Source organism: Homalodisca vitripennis, chromosome 7 (genome assembly GCF_021130785.1).
Source record: "Homalodisca vitripennis isolate AUS2020 chromosome 7, UT_GWSS_2.1, whole genome shotgun sequence".
Classification (NCBI taxonomy): domain Eukaryota; kingdom Metazoa; phylum Arthropoda; class Insecta; order Hemiptera; family Cicadellidae; genus Homalodisca; species Homalodisca vitripennis.
The window spans coordinates 46958244-46980330 of NC_060213.1; the positions used below are offsets into that span (position 1 = coordinate 46958244).

Here is a 22087-nt window from a genome sequence, read left to right on the forward strand (position 1 = left end):
CGCTGAACAGGGGAAGATATTATCTACTTGACATGTATTACAGTGTTGATTTCTTACAGTGTGTTTTATACGTCACCCTACACAGATTATAACATCAACAATCCGGACAAATAGAGTCGTTCAGCTTCCGCGAGCACAAAAACCTGGCACCGAAACGATTCAAGACGGTTCCGTATCGAAGGGGCGTATCGATCCGATAAAGAAGCCCACGGGAGGAGGGGGGAGAACGAGGGATATTCAGCGGTCCCACGTTGGCACCTGTCTACCGCTCTGCTTGCTTACATGCTGCCAATTGTTTTGCCTTTTGGCCGCCTCTGCCACTCTACTCTCGCAGGCTGTATTCGATCGCACAGCACCGCGCTAGCCTAGCCGAGGCCCCGCGAGCGCCGACCTGGCAACACCGCATCCCCGTGCCCGTGCCACACTACGCGCAATTATTTATTCTACTCCTTTGATCCGCCATTTTCACTTGCCACCGACTCACAGTTGGACATTCTATTACTCCCATCTTGTACATTGAAATCGCTCAATATGGGAATTTAGGAGTTACTGGCCGAGATTTTCACATTATTCCATTTAATAGAGGCGTATTCTTTGGCTTCAACTAACAAGAATATCGTAAAAAATTAAAATCAGTTCGACATGTAGATCAACAATATTATCGTTAAAATGAGACGATTCTTAACAACAAAAATGAGAAAGCGTACATTTGAGAACATAGTCGGCAATGTTGGTACAATCAGGCCAAAACATATGTGGTTCCAACTCCATCTGTACTTTCGAACTCTTCTCGGGTTTAGTTCCATAAGAACGTCTTCGTATTTTTGTCGTATAATTATGAGACGTGTCTCATTTAAATTTGAGGTGTAAGTAACCCTATAAAGCTATTAATATTTTTGGATAGTGACGAATAAACTTCTCAATATAAACTCATTCCAAATCACGGTTTGTATTAAAAAAAAAAATATTCCACTGTCCAACAATTTACGAGAATATGATATCACAATCAAAGACGTATAGCGAAGGGTTCCGGACCCCCCCCCCCGCAATTTAAAACTTGTTCAATTACAAAAAAGGGTCAAGAACTTTTTAAGGAACTACATGGGGACTTACCCTCTACCCACTATGGGAAAGTCAGTTGTCTAAACCTCCCCCCCCCCCCCCCCCCAAGTTGTTCCTGGCTACTTGTTTGATCACAATAGAACAACTATACAACAAGAACTAATAGGGAAAACATTCTTTCAAAATTCAAAATCACGCCTTTAGCAGAATTGGCCGGCTCCTTTGTGTTGTAAACATATTACAGTTACAGCAAAACTACGCACGGACGAAGAGGCCTGTGACACTGGCGTAGACCTGACGTATCGCCCACAGTTTGACCTTGGCGTATGCTAACATCGTTCGCCACCAATAACAGGATGGAGTTGATGGCCGATACGTAGTACATTTAACCTGTTCAAGACATCGGATTCAAACATTCATGAGGAACTGGTTTGAAAATATTATACAATCCGTATAAAACCTTGCAAGTAAAACTCCACCAGATGAACGAACGTATCGGTTGCTTCGACGACAACCTAAAACCTTACGCAACTATGGAATATAAAGTCTCAGAGAGTCTACTGACGGCCATTTTGATTCCGACCGACACGAATAATCCCAGCCTGATCCCTGATCTGTTTTATATATATATATATATATATATATATATATATATATATATATATATAATTATATACTCTTTTATTTTTGTTTCATAAGCCTACGTATAATTTTATACACATGTTACTCAACTGTTACTCTTAATATGCAATAATACGATTATGCGGAAAATTATTAACTAGCATTTTTATCAAAATACACTTCATACAAACCAAAATAAACTTCATTAGTGAATTATAATACAGTAGTATTAAGTTTGAAATAAGGCATATAAAAAACTTTTGCTGAAAATGAGGAACTTAATTGGTTTAGGTTGAAATATTATATTATACACATTCTAGATTCTAGAAATTTGTCTGGAATACAACGATACGTACAATATTAACCAAAGAAACCTTTCCCCAAAAAAATTCTACCAACCCCCCTTCCACCATATCCATTACACACATCTCATATCCAGATAAATCAACCCAAAACTATAAAAGAAGCCCGCTCCGGACTCTCTCTGTATCGGCTGTGTAAAAGACGTGTTTTACACCGCTCCCAACCTTTCCAAGCCACGACGGAAAGGAAGAGCCCACAATTAGAGCACTTTGTTGATTACAGGGGCTAGGCTACGCAAGCAGGCCGGCGGCGTTGCCAAGTCGCCTCGCGGCTCTGCACAAAAAAACGCCCTCTTCGTCACCGCGGACAACCCGTCCCCTACAACTCCACTAGTACTCGGCCGTATCGAATTATAATATTCCTGGCTCTACAAAAGTATTCAATTACATTAAAACACCAGTGGTTTGATTAACAAAAGGCACGTACGCAATACATACTATACATTTCTGATAAATATGTAAACTTTATGTTTTTTTATTCGTACCTGCATATAACGTATACAAATTACTTCACATTCTCGCATCGTAGCAAACAAAATAAATCTGCCTCAATGCCTACAATTGACCTTTTCATTGCCAGACTGAGAACCTTGACCTATCTCACCTGCAAAACACAATAAAATATCATAATAAAGTTAAATATGACTTACAAGATCCCTCGCCAAGATAATGAACAGTGTAGACGAGACTTCAGTTATATAACACATGCGACTTGCAGTGAGTATGTAACTTTGTCAATCCACTACAGAGGATTGAGGATTGATCATCAGACAAGACTGTTCTAATGTAAACACACAAACAGGAACATAACCGCACTTCTGGTGCAGCAGTTCCTAGAATGGTCCTTGACATTTCCTTACAGACACATCTCGTTACAAAAGGAATACCTACCAGAGACTATACCATTTGCGCTACCACATTTACTGTAAACGTTCAATTCGGAAGCAGAAGTTCTTACACGATCTAATCCACAAAGTATAAAGTAATAAACAAAATCGGAACTAAGACGGACTCTTGTAATAGACCATAATTTACAACACAAGTCATTCAGCACTATTAAAACTTGTGTAGTGTACTAATGAGTAGCTGCACCCTGTATAACGGTCAGGATTTGGAGCTAAAGGTATTTTGAAACTGCCCTTCAGAAAATTAGACCTAAGGCCCCTTACTCTGTCGGATACACGGGCTGTTTTGTGCAGACAATCTGAATAGATAAACTGTTTACATAGTCTTCAACATCAATAGTATCGTTAAATCATCGTAATCCCACTTCCAACTAGGATTCCCGCAGATCGCCGCACCAGACACGCTACAAGCTTATAGGCCACAGAATACTGACATCGGGGTATCTCTGGAGTGAAATCATTTGTTCTCGTCCAAGATGGCACCCGACCGAGTGGAAGTAGAAAGCCGGAGGCGTGATCGATGTGGACAGGGACGGCACGGTTTGGCAACGCCGCAGATTACAACAATGCCGCCACCGCCGCGCCGCGCCGCGCCATCCACATGTCCTGGCCGGCCAGCTCCGACCTCTTCACCCTGGGGAGATTCCACTCGGGCTACCTACTGCAAACAAACAAGTAACCGTCAGAACGGCCGCTCGTCCTCCCGGCAGGCGTAGTATAGTCAGGGGAATAATAACAGACCCGACAGACTATAGTTTGTCGATGTTATCCTCGCGCTGTCATAATCGTCCACAAACTACGTAACATTTCATCTGGTAGTTCTGGGGATCACTGTCACCAATTTTTCAGAGACTTGAGATCCAGTCCATTTTTGGCCAGTACATTCTTCAGAGCCTGGTTTATATAAGGGATAACTTACATTCTTTTCAATCTAGAGCTGACACACACATTCACAATCTCCGTGGTTATAGAGACTTACCCTGTTGCCGGCTTAGTAACACAAGGAACCGTTTCCCAGTGCTGGCACTCAGGACGTTTAACAAACTCCCTGGGACCATTCAATGTTCGGAGAAAATTCTTTTGAAGCCAAAATTAAGTTATGGTTACTCTCCAAATCATTCTATTCTATTGATGAGTGTTTTAGCCGTTTAGGCCGAGGGACAGTACCGCTATCTTGGCTAGAGTTTTATTTTAAATAATATTAATTAAATTTAAACTCAATGACGCAATCTATCCAGCTAGTCTAATCAAAGATTCAGTATTCATACACTTCACTAAATATTTGTTTTCTCTGAACATTGGAGGACTATTTTGACACAATCAAAGGATCAGTAATCATCATCATAATAAAACACACAGGGCATACGGTACCCACTAATCCTTGCATTAAACTCATACAAATGAATTAATAACGTTTTACCATCAATTATATATGCGTACAATCCTATTACACCTCCCTTACACTCTGTTTAAGGTATTTTTTTAGAACCTTAAAATATTTCTAATTCTCCCTTGAAGTACGCCGCAATGCTAATGTAAACCAAACACGAAAATCTCTATAATCCAAACTCCCTATATATTTTGTAGGTGGAATCCCTAATGCGAGAATTTAGGATGTCACAACTCCAGATCCTTTAAACACGGTCATGTTTACAAACTAAGAGTAAGGCCAAGATTCTGCACTGATTACTCAAGTGGTTTATTAGTCTAGAAACGTTGATCCGGAGAATGTCAAACAAATCTTGGATAACGTGTAATTCGAGTGGGCACTTATCGATATACCATTGCAATCTGTTTAACGCCTTCGTTCTGATTGTACCGGGGAAGAAGTTGTGGAACGGGCGCTAATATTACGCACAACTGATCACCAGATGCCGCACCGTGGAGAGGTGACCCACGGGAGGGACTCCTTCGCGCATAGGGACTTTCGCGGTAGCAAAACCGTCAACAAAGAAACACCAAAACATCGGTTGTCGCCATATCGGAACTTACCGTGTCTCTTGGAAATCCCCCACTGAGAAAAACACTGATTACGTGTAAAATCGGGAGTACAGTTATCTAATTATATCAGTTAGAGATAATCTAACATTCTGAAGTCTATGTTAGCCTGTATAACTGTTATTCTTATTGATCATCCAACCTTAAGGCCTAGTAAAATTCGTGTCATTATCCGTCTGTCTATCTGCCTGTGCGATAACCCTTGGTAGAAAGGTCAAAGAGACTTTAAACTTGGAACACAGGTCCTGATCCGTCCTGGTCCGGAAGAACCTTATTGAATTTGTAGTAAAAGGAAAGGCCTTGATAGAAAGGTACTCTACCGAGAACCTCCAGCTTCCAATAGCTCCAAAATAACTCTTTTGGATCAGTCCATACGGTACTCTTCAAAGAAAGGACCCAGGGACTTGTAACATTGGTTTCTCCTGGTCCAAGGAAGAACCCTATCGCTTTGAGGGTCAAAGTTTTAAAGAGCAGTCCACCCGTATTTCGCCACGGTCTGTCTGGCCCGTCGTTGATCAGTTGTACGACCAGCGTGGGACTGTCGTACACAGGAACGTACGTACGTATGGCCGGGAGCGTGGCATGGCGCGCGACACGGGCTCGATAGCCGCGCAGTTGCCACGTCGTGCACTCTATATATAGGATAATGCAGGCTGGCCGATAATCACCGTTGCCACTTCGGCCTGGCCGCCGAGCCGCCACCGCTGCGACTGCACAAGCAAGCGAGTATTAGCGTGAGACGTCTACTGGAACCTATGGACAAATACTCGCTCCAACATCTTTCTCGTGTTAGCTGGCTACATCGGCTGTCACAACAATGCGAGTTCTCTAATGACTACATTCTAAAAATACGAGTATGAAATAACGACCTGTCTAGTCTAATTGTAGTTTTAATAGAATGAACCAGCCAAATAGAAAAATGTAATTAAGGTGGCGCAATTGTGGGGATTTAAAATAATTCCTTTAAAGACAGAAGCAGTACAATTATTTTATCACACGCGAAAAATTAAAGACATTGAACGCATGTATTTTTGCAAATTATGTAGACATGCACACATAATGAACATACAGTGATTCAAAAAATGTACATGGTTGTAATTATGACTTAAGAATCTAGTTTAAGAGAGTGTTTACACACTTCCTCCCGACTAAAAAATGTCCCTAAATGGCCCAGTACTACTTAAAATGCGACACCTCCTTATGCAATGATTAAAAATGTTCACTTTTTTATCTCATGGATTGAAGGAGGTAACTAAACTTTTTTTCATCCACCACCTCAGTCCGTGCAGGAGCGAACTCATCGAGTCCGGACTTCCAACAGGGAAGCGGTTGGCTGCAGGAGGGCAATCCAGAGCAGATGAGGCGAGCGGAGCGGTGACCAGGTTCTTGGCCCCTGTGACCTTGTGTGACCACCCTCCCCTCCCCCCTCCCACACTCGGAGGACGGACGGACAATAAATCGCGACGTACCGGCCTCAGCCCACTGCACGGTTCGAGCGATCTGACCGCCATCTTGATTCCTTATCTGACGCCATACCAGCACACCTGTCTTAGGCTTTACAAGTTGCCTGTCATGATGGCCAAAATGGAATCTTGCCAATTTAGCTGGATCGAAATTCAGTTATTTACTCAAAGCTACCCATGCACACTCACACAACCGCACCCCTGTCACTCCACCCTTAACTCCCCATCCACCCACACCGTATCCATTCGCATCAAACCCAGTCAACCAAAAAGCATTCATCGACACATCGCGTCTATCTAGAAAGCCATAACTCATCAATCTACAACACATCCATCCACAAAACATCTGGCCAGTCACAGATTACACAACACATCTTGCCTGCCAGCCATAAGGCATCCGCAAAATATACATCCAACCACAGCAGTAAGCCGTAAAGCATCCACCCCCAACTCATCTAGCCAGACAAATAGCACCCACCCACAAAATATCTGGCTGGCCATCAAGCATCCATCCAAAACTCATTTAGCCAGTCATAGAATCCACAACACATCTTGCTTGCCAAAAAGCATCCATCCCAACACATCTAGCCAGCCAGAGAACATTCATCCACAATATGTTAAAGAATCTATCCACATCATATCCACCCGCCCACTAACGACTACACCTAACTCATGCTAAAACGGTAGCTCTACACCACAATCATAAGGATACCAAGACTATTGATACTTCTACATATATATTTCAAATTAATACCACTTTCGATCAAAATGTAGGCTACTAAATGAAGACAAACCATCACCGTTAATTTTATTTCTTTAGATCTAATAAATGCAAACAGAATTCAACTCACTGTGCAACAATCCTTAGATTTTCGCTTTAATTAAGGTTATATACATTATTTATGGTCAAATATCAATACATGCGATCTAATATTACCTAATCACATTTGGTTACCTTTTTCATTATTCGGTTCTTTTATTCATCATTAACTAAGTTCCGTAAAATTGGTCACGGGGTGCGTTTCAACGTGACCACGGTTAAATTGTGTTGCAACCTGTCCATCTTCGTCCACACTTTAAACACACGCTTTATACTCTGTACGGACAACTGTAGTCTCTGAAAGACAGCCGTGCCCCTGAAGGATTACGGACCCCTAGCCGACTTAAGCTCTCTCGCACGCGCACTCACCCTTCAATCATCGCCTGCTATCCCAAAGTGCACCGATTAGTTTTGTAAATTCTTATCACAGTCGGTTAGTTTGATCACAAATCCAATCTGGAGAACAAAATATATGTTACTCTGTGTACTGGTGGAGGGTATATTCATAATCTTTCAGGGGCCACGATTCTCCAGAAAGAATATAGCGGATTCACATGTTATATTCAGTAGCATTATTAAAAACCCTACAACATAGCCTACTATGGAGACAATTCTTAAATGTTCCTCCAAAGATCGGTGGTCAGACCATAATATTGAGCAAGGCATAAAACCAAACAGTTTTAGGACCACAATTCAAAATCAAACTTGGTTACCTCTGAACCCCGTCGATTGAGCTGACGCATACATGACGCAGCGGCGGCTGTTTCCTCATACTATTGACCGGATCCGTTCTGCCCGGATACAGCGTACCACTACGGAGATCAATCAAAGCTGTACACCCCCCTCCCCTTCACCGCTCCAACACTGTACAGCAGGACACAGCCGAGTTACTGTCGCGTCGGGCCACGGTCTTATCAAGCGCAACTGGCAACGCCGACGGCTGCGATTCCATTCCACCTTTCCGCGTCCACATTCCTCCGACCACCACGTTCCCTCCGTCTGACTCGGGAGCACCCGATGGCAGCACCTTGTCACATCTCCATCCATCCATTCGGTGGGCGAGTCCACCAGCTAACAGTCCGGTGTCCGCAATAACTAGCATATATGTTGATGTGAACATTTACATAGACTCCCACTGAGACCCGTCTGTACTGACGCCTATCTTGATTGTAGCTCCGTAAGAACAGTGTTAAACTTCATGTTAGGCCTCCTCTTACGACCTTATGTTTTCATCGTGCTTTATGAGAGATTTTAACATGTATTCAAACGATTTCCCCCCAAATTTTGTTGGTTATTCAGAAAAAAATGTCTAAGTAAATTCATCGTTGAAATACTCAAAAAGTATAAGCAAACAAACAAAGCAACAAAAACATGCATAAACCTGTTATTAGTTATAGGCGTATCTCTAACACGAGACATCTCCCATGACGACGCTACGATGAGAAAAAAGGGCGTAAAAGTGCGTGAGGTCATTGTGCTTATGACGTTTCACTACAGCTGACTCTTAAAGAAAAAATAATGAAAAAACGAAAAACTTGCTCTTCACATCATTAATAATGTATTCCTTTAATATTGGGCTTTTTTATTTGTCGCAAAGAAGTTAATTTTTTATTCTGCCTGTTAAAGATTTTAGTTAACGAGCAGATAACACGTATAGAAGATGTACACGTCTTGTAAATACACAAATTGTTCACCCTTAAGGTTCGCCCAGAAAGTGGTGCGCTGCGAAAAGACAGACTAGCAGTAGCACACACAGAGCCTGTGGCGAGGTGGGGTGGCGCGTGACCCAGTTTGCTCACAATGACGGGTGCGAGGCGAGAGTACGGGTGGGATTTTCGAGCGGCGAGGTTGGCAAGGGCGCTATGCAGTGGCCGTCCCGGTGCCGGAAACCCGCTTATCACACAGCACTGCATAGACAAACAAGCCGATAAGGGCGCCCGGGGGCGGGGGCGACCATTGTGGGTTGTGGCCCGCCTGCCACACGCTTTTATACTTATATCTGCCAACACAGTGTCACTATGTACAACAGTACAATGTCTACAATCTTTTACAATAGATAATATCAAGCTTTACTACTGTCCAAACCAATAAGAACCTAAAGAAACCGATAACGACCAACAAATTTGCTAATAATTCGGTAAATTTAAGTTTTTTAAAACTTTAAAGATTGATTTTTCCCTCTAAAATTCTAATACTAGGTATACAACCTGTCCAACACCAAAACAATGTTATCTCCAAAAGGTCTCTCTAACACTGCAATACTAGTATACTCGTAAAACGTAAGGACACATTTCCATCAATAAATACATGAAACTAATGTAACCTTGAGTGTTTTTTTAAGAAGTGATGCTAGTTTTGTGTATGTGACCAATGACAATTTTCTATAATTTAGTTTTATTTTAAACCATCGTAATTGGCGATTATCACATATATATTATTACGCTGATTCTGTTTATAATATCGGCCTATTGCCACAGCCATCCTGATGGTAACGCAAGGAAGATTTCTACATTACTTTACCTTCCGTTCACAGCCATCGCAAACTTGTTTGTGCTGTTCTTGGAACAGCTACAATTTCCATAAATTGTGTTATATAGCACCTAGCATAGACGTTATATAACTCGACTCATGAGAACGATAACTAGCTGAAACACGTCACAAAAGTTTAAACTTGGAACAAGAACTGATCTTATAAATATCTCCACTGAGTTCGTTGGTCTGCTCGATACCACCATTCCATTCCAGTATCGTGCTGGCCTTTAAACTTTAAAAAGGTACAACTCCGTTAGTTATGGACCTAAAGAAATAATTAAAAGTTTTATGGAATACTAATAACATTTCCTAAACTTTTTGACTTAAACAATTATTTCTGTGTCTAAACTGTTTTCTAAATATTGATATTATGAGTAAATCCCATATAATTTTTTCGATTATCTACAATTTTCAAAATAAATTCAGACAAAAATTTATGTCTAATATCTCGACTACTACATTGACCAGTTATAATTTTCAAATTTAGTGTCAATTTGCTATAGATACACCTAGAGAAAAAGTAAAAATGTGTTCTGGCATGCACATAACAATTCGTAACAGTTTTTTTTTACAAGTAAACCCCCATAAGAAATAAATTATTAACATTTCAGTTGTCACAAAATACCTATTTCGTCAGACTGAGCCATAAGGCATATTTACAATACTATATACTATACGCGTATTTTTGCCTATTTCCCACACATCATTAAAAACGAAATTCGTCTGGATCTTCTAAAGACAAGTTTCTTGCCCAATCAAACGTAACCTGGTGAGAAAATAACCAATATCGCTTTACTATGTTTCTCCACTCTTTAACCACACACCTCCAAAGACAAGAAGTGACTTACCCGTGCGCCGAGGAACCGCGCTTCCAGCAGCTCTTGTTTTCGGGGGTCCAGGGCAGCTTGGAAGTGATGTTCCATCTTCACACCAGCGCCTGCAACAGGCGCGCTGCATGAGAAACTTGTGACTGAGTCTGTACCACCAGTCAATCACAAGCAACTAAGTCTTAGGTATTTATTTACAATACCGTGACCATGAAAAATGGACTTTTTTTCATGGGTTGGGCATTTATAGCCAAGTGTTATTATCACAGGTGCATATAAACTGGGGGGAAAGTATATCATTGTATTATATTGATGCCTTTCGGGCATTATTGCATTAAAGATGGAAAATAACCGACAAAATTTTGTCGAACAACACTTGGAGGGTTAAGGATCAGGGGCATCACGTGATCTGGGATTCGACTTTTGCAAGCTCGAGTTAATTTTTTTTCTAAAAGAGCAAGCAGTGCGCAGCACTGCGCAGCGGGCAGGCATCGTTGACAGGATTAACGTCATCATTTCAGTAAAATTGCCAGAGGTACTGTCAAAAACAGAGTTTTCAGAGGATTTAAAAAAATCGTAACTCCTTTGATTTTCGTTGCCGACGAATTTTTTCTTCACTATTGTTTTCAGGAAAAATTGTAGTTTTCAGGAAAAAAAAATGAACATACCTTTCCATGGTCACGATTTTGTAAATTGATACCAAGTCTTATACCATAAGTCAACCACAACCAATGTGCCATTAGTCAGTCACAGACACCCGAGTTGTATAACATTCTTCAGTCGCAGACAATCGAACCGTGTACCAACAACCAACAACAAATCACTGAGTAGTGTACCATCAGTCGACCATAAGAAATTGAGACGTGTACAATCGGTTAGTAACAGGCAACCGAGTTGTGTACCATCAACAGACCGCATCCCTTATTGGTGTACCATAAGCCAACCATAAGAAATTGATACGTGTAGCATCAGTTAGTATAAGACAACCGGGCAGTGTACCATCAACAGACCGCAATCCCTTAGTGGTGTACTATCAGGCAACCCAAAAATAGTGTACCATAAATCAATCAAAAGCGTAAACTTGTTCCATTACACGTTTGAGGAAAATACGTACTTGAAGAATAATAAAAGTCCTACATATCTAAAAATATATAACCGAGCCTACTACTTCAATAAGAAAAAGAACTGATCATGACAAAAATTATTCAAGGAATTCAGGATATCAATCTCTCAGAGGAAATGCAAAATAAGGAAGATTTAGTTATATATTTCAAGTGGATTAAAAGGTATATCAAGCTGAGTTAGTGCATTAGCAGTTGAGTAAGGACACTTCTGTGAATAACGTAAGGAGAGAGCCAGAGAAAACACGTGATCGAAAATGTTGGCGGTGTGTTAAAAGAGAGAAAATGTATAGATGTGTAAATAATTTAATTTCAATGACATGTTTCTTTTAACAACTGTTTCGTTTTTTTTTTTTTTTAACAGAAAGAGTTGAGTTTTTACACACTGAATATGTAGTTGCTTCATTTTTTAAAGAGGTTATTATTTTTAAAATAGTTCATAAAATGTAAAGTTGAAGACAGGCCCCCATTCTATTAAGCCATGGTATTAATGAACGCTAACGCTCAGCCAAATGGAGTGACATGCGTTATCATTGAACTACATTTTGTTTATATACAAAAGGAGTTTCGTTTCAAATTTTATGTTTATACGTCAGTTCGTTCCACAGCGAGACAGCAATGTTAAATTTCAATGTCCTCATAAGATAAGCTTTGCTAACACTCAGCAAGTTAATTTTTCTTTCTCTTTACTTAATTTAAAACATTTTTATTTAAATTGTTTAAATATACATGGTGGACATGTAAATAAAAATGTATTTACAAATTTAAGCCGCACTAAAAATTATATCACAATCATAGTAAAGTACATAATTATAAAGAAGAGACTTACTTAACATTTACAATCTTTCACTAACACATAGCTGTATTATTGGTTTTAGTATTAAATATAAATAAAGCTGTCGCTAGTAGAATAAGTTCGGCCAGGACGTATTATAACGTGCAGCCAAAGATGAGCCTTCGATGACGCAAACTGTATTGTCCTACAAGAGTCACACTATTTGCCGTATGTATTGCACTTATACAGTTATTTCTATATAGATTGGATCATTTTAAAGAGAATTTTCCAACATCTTAGTATTATTGCCCAGTTGCATTTTAAAATAAAGGACCAGCACAGTACAGATATCGTTGATAATGTCTCGTTAACAAATACATTGTAGTTGGCAGCGTGAGGCCGTGCAGTATACTACGAGAAAGAAGACGTCGAAAAAGTTTCCGTAAGTTTTGTCTATTCTCTAAAACCAACTGCAAAAAAGTATGTTGCTTTCTTCAGCAGCACTCGAAGTCAATAGAAAAATATGGCAAACTAAGCAGTTTTAAAATAAAATTAAACGAATACTTAAAATTCCTCTCTTTCAGATAATAACACAGAAAAAAAGGACCTTAAAAACCGGGAAAAAGGGGGAAACCGGATTTTTTTCCGTGCTGCAAAACTTACAAAATTAACACAAACAGTATAGAAAGGCCCCCCTTAAAGTGAAAATTTACAAATAAGTGACAAAAGTGGCAACAGACTGCGATGCATATTTCCTAGCGAGGCTGAACTGTGCCCAAGGAGTGGCCCCACAGCGGTAAGCGCAAACTCTGACAGTCGGGGCGGCGTTGCCAAATCTCACTTTGACAAAGTAAGGAAGAGAGACGGCTAACTCCCCGGCGTTAATGCATAATCGAACCGATAATACCACTCGCTAAGTCAGAGCGCGCTATCGCAGCGTTAATGTCGCAGACTTGATGATGTTTCATCACGAGCTTTACACGGCCAAAGCCGTTTTTGTACACGTCGTATCATTCCAGCCCTGGATATTTTGCTAAATGGAATGATGAAAAAAAAAACAGAAATTCAAACTGAAGGATGGCACTTGTGTGTGACTGGAACTATGAAAAAGGCCGATTTAAGATTCATCACAAAAGTAAGTGGGAGCTTTACGAAAAATACCCAGAACCACTACAACCCTCCAGGCCGGCCGGACCGAAATCTGTCGCAGTGACTTGGCAACCGAACAGTCCTGATATTTAAATGCCCTATCCACGTCCTGGTGAAATAATCACCGACAAACGGCAGTTTTTGTGACGGCGGCGGCGGCGGCGTCGGGGAACGGGCAAGGGGGAAAATCAATAATGCGAACCTTGTAAAGGTCACTTAGGAGTTGGAAGGGTGTGATATCCTCTCTCCTTGCTCCCCCCCCCCCCGGCACCACACCGCCACCCCACAACATATCATTGCTATCACTCGACGTGATTGGGCCGCCGCCATGGCAACGGCTCACACCGCCACCTCACTGTCAGCGGTACAACATTCGACTATGGCAACAGAGGACCGATCTCACTATTCTACTATGTGGAAACCTTTCAAATTTATTTTAATCAATGAATTGAGAATGATTGTGGAGCATCCAGCGGCCAATTATCACACAGCTGTACGCACATTTGCACATTTAACTCCACTCGTGATATCTGGATAACACCAATGGAGCAGCGAATAATTAGATTTATTTCAATAGTATCATTAACAGCCACGATGAACTGTGAATTGTGAACCACTGTACATACAGAACACGTACCGCCTGAGCCTCAGTGTACATTTGGTGTGCGCTGCACAATATTAACAGTGATACAGAGTGACAAGAGAAACATTATAAGTCAAAGAACTGTTTAGCGATGCTGTTAAAAATTCACTGACTATTACAAACATCGGAGTTTATACAGTGCAGTAGTGAGGCTCTACTCCCGTAGAGATCTCGATGTTGATGATGATACGGATGAACCTTTCTTGAAATCATTTTTAAATATGATTGGTCACAGGATTAGGGAAAAATATAGTAAATGAAGAGATGCCATTTTTGTTGGTGAGAAGTTAGCTGTGGTCCAATTGGGGATTCCTACAGGGAAAGGTCAGCTAAATTAATAATTCTGTCCCTGTCGCACAGACCTTTCATTTCAAAACCATCCACATCAAGACAAACAAAGACTGTGCACAAACCACACACGATGGGCACACTTTCTTGGGTTCTGTATGATTGACAGAAAATGCTAACCTAAATGTAGCATTCCTAAATGTAGCAAAGGCTAGGTGTAGCACGGGTTTCTATCTCTTTTATCTTTACCGAATCTGAATGGATGGCAGAAGTTTTGCTAAATTTAGCAGAATCTGCTACATATAGAATGTTATATGTTGCACTTTTAAAACTGATATTCTCTACTTGTAGCAAATTTTGTATGTAGCACTAACATTTAGCGAATGTTACACAACTTGTACTAGGTGTAAAATTTAGCATGTTTTGCTACACAGTGTAAACCCGCTTTAATTGTTTATGAACTCAAACTACTCGAAGATCATGAATTCGGAGGATTTTTCACACATTTTAATTTGGTGTAGTTCCTCGACAGTGATGTTCGTATAGTTAGTAACTCCAGTAGATTCTTATAACGGTGTATTCAATCCGGCTATCCGAAGAGATTTGTATCTGACAAGTAAAGTGACAAACGAAGAAGAATCTCAATATACCATTTATTATTTGAATTATAATTCGAAGAGAATTCTTGAAGAGATTCTTGAATTGTAATCAAAATTGCTTGGCTAACAATTTAATTCGCACAGAGTTATTGAAATCGAGTTTTTTCTGATGGGGTCTCTGATGGGTATAGTCGATCTTTTCTACGTTATTAATAGGTTGTTAAATTAATTACGGGGGATACATAATGGTAAGAGAGGGCAATCACTATTTTGCACTTGGATATGGATATTTGATGATTATGGCAAACTACCAGCCAGCAAATTTGGTTGCATGATGCGGACTTTCTGTACTATAGACAAAAACAGCTCTTTAACTTTATCAAAGTATCATTTTCGAGATCTTAACGCTGTCGCAAACTGTAAACAAAACATATCTATGTAAACAGTGAAGGGAACAAGATTTTTCGGACATTTGCCATCGTTCAGTGATACAATACAATCAGTAACACTACGTTTCGAGATCTGCAATCTCATCCCTTCTTCAGGTAAATGACTAAAGTAATGTATGACTGCAATCTAGGTAAAAGTAAACCAAACACGCCAGAGCGTTGTGACACGCATAAGTCAGGAACCACAACAGCTATGACGTGTGCCTATTCCATGCATACAACTCTAAACCATGCACTTAATAAAACCTAAACACTATAATCATTAAAACTGATCAACAGATTCCAAAATTTTAAAACATACTAAAAAAGAACTAGAAAATCCTGTTTTTTACAAAATCCTTTCATCTTCAAAACTTCAATCGAAGAATGTAGACAGTCTTACATTTTTAATTCACACATATATATATATATATATATCTGATTATTCTTGATTTATTTTGTATAATAACACAACACGGAAAAATTTCCTGTGATGATAGATGAAAGTGAGAACCTTCCATCAACTGACAAAACAGGAACAATTATATAAAGACTGAAAAGTAACTTCAACGAGCAACAAACTATGGTTCTCAGTTACCTATTCATTTCAGTTGATATATTGCCTTTTGCAAAGTTTATGATGATATTTACCAAGTCAACATCCATATCTGCAGAGAATAGTGGGGGACTTAAAAATTCACTACCATTTCAAAAAGCTTTTTTTTATTTCCTGTTTAATTTTTATGCCGAGCATTTTAATGATTTGCAGACACATCCGATGCGGTCTCGTTGACGATGGAACTTTTTAACGCGTGTACAGCAACGTTTATTGCAAATTAAACAGACGCCGTGTCGCAACCCCATGGTGGCGGGGGGTAGGGGGGGGCGATCAATGAGTGACGTCACCCAAGATCTGGGTCAGACCACCCTTTACTCTCTCACCTCGCTCCTGTCTCAGCTTCTTCCGTCCACGAATCTGTACAACGCCGAGAGTAAGTGCTACTTGTAGTAAAGCAGCTGCTATGAGGTCAGACCACCCTTTACTCTCTCACCTCGCTCCTGTCCCAGCTTCTTCCGTCCACGAATCTGTACAACGCCGAGAGTAAGTGCTACTTGTAGTAAAGCAGATGCTATGTGGTCAGGCCACCCTTTACTCTCTCACCTCGCTCCTGTCTCAGCTTCTTCCGTCCACGAATCTGTACAACGCCGAGAGTAAGTGCTACTTGTAGTAAAGCAGCTGCTATGAGGTCAGACCACCCTTTACTCTCTCACCTCGCTCCTGTCCCAGCTTCTTCCGTCCACGAATCTGTACAACGCCGAGAGTAAGTGCTACTTGTAGTAAAGCAGATGCTATGTGGTCAGGCCACCCCTTTACTCTCTCACCTCGCTCCTGTCTCAGCTTCTTCCGTCCACGAATCTGTACAACGCCGAGAGTAAGTGCTACTTGTAGTAAAGCAGCTGCTATGTGGTCAGGCCACCCTTTACTCTCTCACCTCGCTCCTTTCTTAGCTTCTTCCGTCCACGAATCTGTACAACGCCGAGAGTAAGTGATACTTGTAGTAAAGCAGCTGGTATACTATCTGTACCAGCAATCTGAAAGTTACATGCAAAGAGGATATTGACATTTCGTTATCTCGAAAAGCACCGTGAAAATCATTAATAAGGTAATATTCGACAATATTCTCCCATTGTGTAAAACGGATGATTATTAATCTATGGTCTGCTACCGGAACCTAAGAAGACCTTTTGCTTAACATTCTGAACATGTTTACGTGTTTTATAAATTGATAGTAAAATTAAATAATAGTTTTCTTTATCGAGAGTTTCCTGCGCGACGAATGGGACACGAGCAGTGCCCTTACACCTGTCAGCCAACTTAGAACAGCAGGAGAGAGCATTTGGAGTGATCATAATAGACATCACTACGGCATTCATAGCGTTGAGCACTTGGGAGTCGGCCAAGGAGCATCATGGAGGTTGAATGCTAACCTATTTTTGAAGAAAACAATCAGTTGAGTTGACTACAGTTAGGAGTTCCGCAGGGATTTACATTGGGACTCCTGATCTTTATACCAATAGCATAAATTTACTGACTCCTCAAGACGATATAGTGATGCACTCTGATTCAATGTTATTAATAATTTTCGGCAAATCCTTAAAAACTACAGTGTAATATAAAGTTATTCCGTTAATCAGTACGTAAATAATATACAGTTACATTAAACTAACCCTTCGTAATATTTTCAAGAATAAAACACTTTAAGGCGCCTATTTATCATGGATCAAACAATTATGCTAAATAATTAGATATCTGTTCAACACCAAATAAATCAACAAGCGAAACACTTGTTTACCCGCCGTTCGCGTTTATTTTCGACTGATAGTACCACGGCTGACATTTATTACCACACTCTTACGTGTGTTCGTGCTTTGGATAGTTTTACAAATAGGGTCTTTGTTCTGCAGGAACGTGCTCCGTGGTGACTTCCTGGGTTGCGTGGTGTGATTCAGACAGGTTATCAGGCAGCCTGGTAAATAACTCCCGTCCATAAAAAACGTGGAAAGTGCACAATATTTGTTCACAACGCATAAACACGACTCAATCACACGAGCTTTTTGAATATATTTTGAGCGTTAAATTTAAATGCTTGCAATTGTATTGGCCCGAATGCGATAAAGTTTGTACGATGTTGATTGAGTACTCATAGAATTAAATTATTCATATTTGTTACATTTTAAGTATTAGAACCCCAAAACTAAAACCAGTTGACAAAAGTTGGAAAATATGGAAAATGGTTTTATTTCTTATTCTTTATTCTATGTTTACAATCGTGTTACTACAACTGGAATGATCAAAGGAGCCATAACACAGTACATAACAGTTGAGTATAAGACGGCCTGTCCTACTTACTGCTGAAGGAAAAACAAGTAGTGTGACATGTTTGTATTATACTGCTCAACTAACTGACAGACTCGCAGTTGAAATGCTGCCACGTGTTCTCGAATTGCAATCCAGTGCTCCTTGGCTTCACAACAACTTTAAATGTGCAGGAAGAAGAGATAGTAAACAAAGCACGATTATGTAAAAACAGAACTGATAGAAAAAATCTACGACCCTATTTTGTGTCTGAAATTTTGACGAACCCCGACCGTAAATTTCAGTTGGTGGGGGGGGGAGGGGATGAGACATACAACACCACTAAATAAATAGGGTATTATCATGTAAAATGTTGTGACCTTATTTTATGGTATTCTCTCATTACATATTCGATAAAATCAAAACTTATTCTTCTCCTGATAAAAATTATGACAGTACACCGATGATACGTAACGTAAAAACCAAAGAAAAAAAGAAAATAAAACGGGTCTTATTAGAAGTTTGGGTTCACTTCCCTTGGTGACGTTACTGTCCGCTGAACGATGAAACCATCGTGAACTCAAGGATAAACCGGTGAGTATTTTGAACAAAAACGTGCTCTTTATTCTTCCACTATCCCCGACGAGGTCTTTAGCGACCATCCTGAGGGTCGCGACCCCCAGGTTGATAACCCCTGTATTAGATAATATTATGAATGCTTTCAAAAATCTGTTTCGCGAATAAAAAAATTCAAACTAGAAATATAATTGGCAAATTATAAATACTGTAAGGATTTAAGTTGAGTACCCTTATTGCGATATACGTGTTAGTTGATTGCCTTTCTAACTAAACTTTAAATGTTATATTCGAGAAATGGGCTGTAGATCAAATTGTCAATATAACAGTTAAATTTATAGAATGGCCTTCATATTGCGGCATTTCTAATTTTATAAACTTCGATTATGGGATCTTCTCTAGACAGTAGGCTACAGATAGGTAAATACTCGACATACTCAGTTCTTAGAAGAACACATGTGCAGGATAAGCTGCACACTCTATCCTTACTTTTGAGTGTCTGCTGATTAGTCCCGCTTCGATCGTAAACAACGACTCCTGTTCCAATCAGTCATTATAACAACAAGGAACCTTTGTGGCGGCTTCTTTCAAAACGCGTAAATTCCATCTGAGTCACGTATTTCTTCCCACAACAGGGGTAGTTAAATTGCGGCGGCCTCTGTTTATAACCCAAACTCAACACTCGTCAGGATATAGCTGGGCGACAAGACGATCACGTGACACGTTTTTATTTTGTTTCTATATTCTTCTAAACAATAGACCTAACTTCTAGATTATAAGACGCATTTAAATATGAACATTATACATAACCAAACACTACACCATAGTTTTGCTATCTTATTATTGCAAAGTAGCCTATATAACTTACCAAGTGTTTTCCCTACACCCTTATTTACATTTTTTATATTCAGAGTGTAAAAAAGTCCTCCACGGGCTTGATAGTCCCGAACGATTACAGGTAAATCAATAAAACATTTTATTAATGTAATGTAAGATGTACATCAAGTAAAGTCCAATGCCCAACCTGAAACAATAAGTTTCTATTATAATAACTGAAACCAGTTTTTCTCTTTACACATCTGCTAAACAACCCATTTTATATTGATGTACATCTTGAGCTATGCTTACATTACATTTTTGCCGAACTCCTTGCAGACCATCCTCTATTGGATGTGAAGAATCACTACCTTAACAACTATTTCATTTAACTTTCACAAATAGAGCCAAGAAATTATATTAAACCAACTAGAATAGGTGGACCTACATTGAAAATGTTTCAAACTTTAAACCAGCGTAATTGTTTAAAGAGTGAACCTTTCGAGGTCGGATTGCGGCATTGAACACTACTAATAAAGGCCTTTAATTTGATATAGTACTACTCGACCTATGCTCAAATTTAAGATTTCCATCTGGCTCCTTGCGATCCATCTCATCTGACAAGACAAAAAATGGTAGTTACTTCAAAAAGTAGATAGTTGCAATAATGATTCACCAAGTTTTATTGCTTTACCTGTAAATGTTCGGGAATTTTCAAGCCCGTATGGCACTTATTTTTAACACCCTGTATATTTTAATAATGATTGAAATTAATTCAAAAAAACTCAAAATTCACCATTAAAATGGTTTAATTTATGGAAAAAAATGTTCATACCATAACATTAAAGAGAGGTATTATTTGATTTTTTTTACTATTTTAAGAACTCCGTTTCTAAGTTAAAAGTATGAAAGTCCTGCTCTCTCATAGGGCAATCCCAATAGGGATTGATAATTGTTCGAGCTTCATGCCTCGAAACAAAGAACTGTAATCGACATTTAACTAAATTAGAGTTGCTCGAAGCTGTAAAAACATATACTTCCAACCTGCGTAGTAAGGTAGGTACTAGGTTTTTCACTTTGCCTATTGTACGACATTAGAAACAGACACCATAAAGAATTTTTACGTCATCCGTCGTCATCAAAAATAAGCGTAGACTTACAATCTTTAATCTCCCGTGACGCGGACCGATGATGCCATTAACGGGCAAATGACGCAACCTTAAAAAAACTCATTTTGTTAATTGCACCAAACCATACTACTTTCCAGTTTAACACACTGCACATGTAAGATCCTGAAAAGCAAACCTTCCCGCCACGTCTACGCTTAACAAAAGAGTTAGTAAAATTATATAAATAGGACTGAGCGTTGTATCGACCTACAACTACTATTCAAGTCTGAAAGCGTATGACAGGCTTGACAGGTTCACAAGATGTCCGAACCGAACCATGTTTATGTAAATGTATACTTCTATAATCTTAACTACTACCCATTAACATGGCAGAATCGGAACAAATATTCAATTTAAATTTAGTTCATTCATGAAGTGTCAAGGTGATGTTGCTAGCCTCTATGCTTTATTATAACCACAAATCAAGGAAAGAAACCCAGATACCCAAGAAAGTCCACTAGCTGCTACTCGCGCCTGCTCACGAATCAACTAGTTTAGATACCCGAGTTTGAAATTTAACCACAAACTAATCAGTAGAGCCTTAAACAATCAGAAACATTGAAATTGGACTTGTTTATATCTGCGTTTAGACATATAACGTTAACTATTTATTTACAAACAGTAACTTCCAGTTTTTAAGTCGATAAAAACGAAAATCGGTGTAAGAAAACTGTATTTCCGCAATTTGCTTCTTCTGGCTCCTCCATATGATTCTGAATGTAACATTTCCAAAGTAAATATCCGGTCATATACTTATCCAACTTTAAAAAACATCTTCATGGGACCACTATGAAGCCACTCTCTTTCGTTTAAAAAACGATTAATCAAAATCTTTTCAGTAATTTCGGTAAAATCTATGTACATACATAAAAAATAAAATCAAAACAGATTTTTTCCAGGTTTTTTGTGAGCTTAAACCGAACTGTTGAAAATTCGCAACTCGGAGACTTGCGATGCGATTACGACCAAATTATTATGCAGAATAATTACTAGTGTACTTTGTTTGGGCATAATGTTAGAACTAAACCAAAAGGTTATTAAATTGCCAACTTAACTTTAACTATTGACCAGGCGGT

General features: G+C 39.5%; 1 protein-coding gene across 1 annotated transcript in view; it reads right to left on the bottom strand.

The window, feature by feature from the left end:
- Window positions 1–22087, bottom strand: part of LOC124365815 (serine/threonine-protein kinase tousled-like 2) — a 204104-nt gene that overhangs the window by 84665 nt on the left and 97352 nt on the right. Inside the window, 1 exon segment of the mRNA XM_046821852.1 lies at window positions 10612–10700. Within this exon segment, the coding sequence (XP_046677808.1) occupies window positions 10612–10700 (89 nt within the window).